Source organism: Otolemur garnettii, unplaced genomic scaffold, assembly GCF_000181295.1.
Source record: "Otolemur garnettii isolate 467f Iridium unplaced genomic scaffold, OtoGar3 scaffold00144, whole genome shotgun sequence".
NCBI lineage: Eukaryota > Metazoa > Chordata > Mammalia > Primates > Galagidae > Otolemur > Otolemur garnettii.
In genome coordinates this window covers 5070969-5073033 of record NW_003852539.1, presented here as the reverse complement: position 1 = coordinate 5073033, position 2065 = coordinate 5070969, and the positions used below count along the sequence as shown (strand labels likewise).

The 2065-nt window shown below is 41.9% G+C and overlaps 1 protein-coding gene across 1 annotated transcript in view; it reads right to left on the bottom strand.

The window, feature by feature from the left end:
• Positions 1-1357: 1357 nt before the first annotated feature.
• LOC105887908 (splicing factor 3A subunit 3-like) overlaps positions 1358-2065 on the bottom strand; it is a 4086-nt gene continuing 3378 nt past the window's right edge. The window contains exons 3-4 of the mRNA XM_023518655.1: positions 1638-1690; positions 1358-1529 (exon numbers count right to left, since the gene is read on the bottom strand). Of these exons, the coding sequence (XP_023374423.1) occupies positions 1394-1529; positions 1638-1690 (189 nt within the window). The 3' untranslated portion in view covers positions 1358-1393. The remainder of the gene's footprint in view (positions 1530-1637; positions 1691-2065) is intronic.

Sequence of the window (2065 nt, the reverse complement as noted above, 5' to 3'; positions counted from 1 at the left end):
TTGAGCCCAGGAGTTGGAGGTTGCTGTGAGCTATGAAGCCACAGCACTCTACCCAGGGGGATAGCTTGAGGCTCTGTCTCAAAAAAAAAAAAAAGCCAGGCACTGTAGCAGGTACCTATAGTCCCAGCTACTCCAGAGGCTTAAGCAAGAGAATCGCTTGAGCCTAAGACTTTGAGGTTGTTGTGAGCTATGATGCCACAGCACTCTACTGAGGGTGACAAAGTGAGACTGTCTCCAAAAAAAAAAAAAAAAATTCCTGATGTACCTGATATCAATTAAATCAAAGTGGGGCAGACATCAGTACTTCTTAAAGACCCCCAGGTGACTCAATATGTTACAAAGTTTGAAAACAACTGCTGTATGTAATTTTTTTTAGATGAGGTCTTACAATATTGCCCAGACTGTTCTCAAACTACCTGGGCTGAAGCCCGCGGCCTGAGAAGGTCGTACTCTATGCTTTTAAATATCAGATATATAATCATACAAACACATTCATGACTGCACAAGTTTTTGTTTTTTATATAAACAGACTTGCTCTTTTCACACAGTGTTTCACTTAGTGTATGTTGACCATATTCTAATCAATTATTTAACCATTTATTCATTACCTTTAAACCATGGCTGGAATAAGGTTAACATGCCAGAACAGTACTCATGTCTTCTCTCTTGGTTAGTAGTACTCATACTGTATCCTCCAAAGGGGATGGGGATGGGTGTGTGAGGGAGGGTACCTTCATCTGTCTCTACACTATGTACTTCAACAAACAGCCTCTACTTTCTGGTTACTTTTAGCCTCTTGCTTTTTTCATCTGCTTCTTCAGAGATCTACATCTCTGCTATCTTCCTTAAGACCCTCTGTTGCTCTCTTCTTTTCCTGCCATTCTTTCAAATGCATGTCCCATACTCCATGCTTCTACTTCATTAACCACTTTTACCCTTATGACTAGATTTCCAATCCCACTACTCCGATGAAACGGCAAATGGCACAGTTATCAATCAAGAATGTTGATACCATGACTTTCTGAAACTATTTTGCTTAGCTTCAATAAGACAACACTACCTGGAGCTGTCATCTGACCTTTCTGATGGAAAGGGACAGCTTAGACCACAGTGCAGACTGGACAAAATGTTGAACAACCCAATGAAGACCTCTGGGAGTTTCACACTGGGCAGAAACAGCTATACCATAGTACCTCCACTATACTCAGTCACTGGCTGGGAAGTGCCCAGAAGAGTGTAGCTACAACTTAAAAGCTGAGGGGGTGTCTTGAAGACATTGTACTTACAGGATGTTCACTAACTATGCTCCATGCATGACGAATTCTTCCTTGAAGAGACATCTGAGTAGCATACCTCAATTTTCCTTACTTTAAAAGTATGTTCTTTGGATAGGCTAGGAGGAAATAATTTTCTGAGGCCATACCTCATTTGGGTGCTTCCGGTGGAATTCCTTTATTTGTTTGAGTCTGTTATAGAACTCAGCAAACTCATTGGGTCCTGAAATAGCATTGAGCTCCTCCTTCCGTAACCTGAAATTTCAAGAAAAAATCCAAAGAGCACAAAGCGCACAATCAGTCCTTTAACAATGGCTCCTCAGAAGCATTAACTCTTCTGGATCAGCCGTTACTGTCACTTACCCGTCCTTATCGTCATACAAATCTCTCAGGTTCCCACTGACCTCCATGTACCTCTGAAAGGCAAACACAAACCATCAGAATGAAGTGATTTTTAAAACCATACCGCTAAACCACCAACAAAGACTCTTGTCAAAGCTCAAAGCCCAGGGCAACCTCAAGAGATATTGCCTTAAAGTTTTGGTGCTTTCTAATACTGTTAACCGACAGCCCTGGTTTCTGGTTAGTTTCAAAAACAAACTGATATGAAGATTACCTAAGTGATATGATTTGAGGGGTGGTAGGGAGCTCCTAATTTTATATACTAGCTTTCCTTGTAAGAGACCCATCCCCCTGGCTTGGCGCCTATAGCTCAACCGGCTAAGGCACCAGCCACATACACCTAAGGTGGTAGGTTCGAATCAAGCCAGGACCCGCCAAACAACAATGAC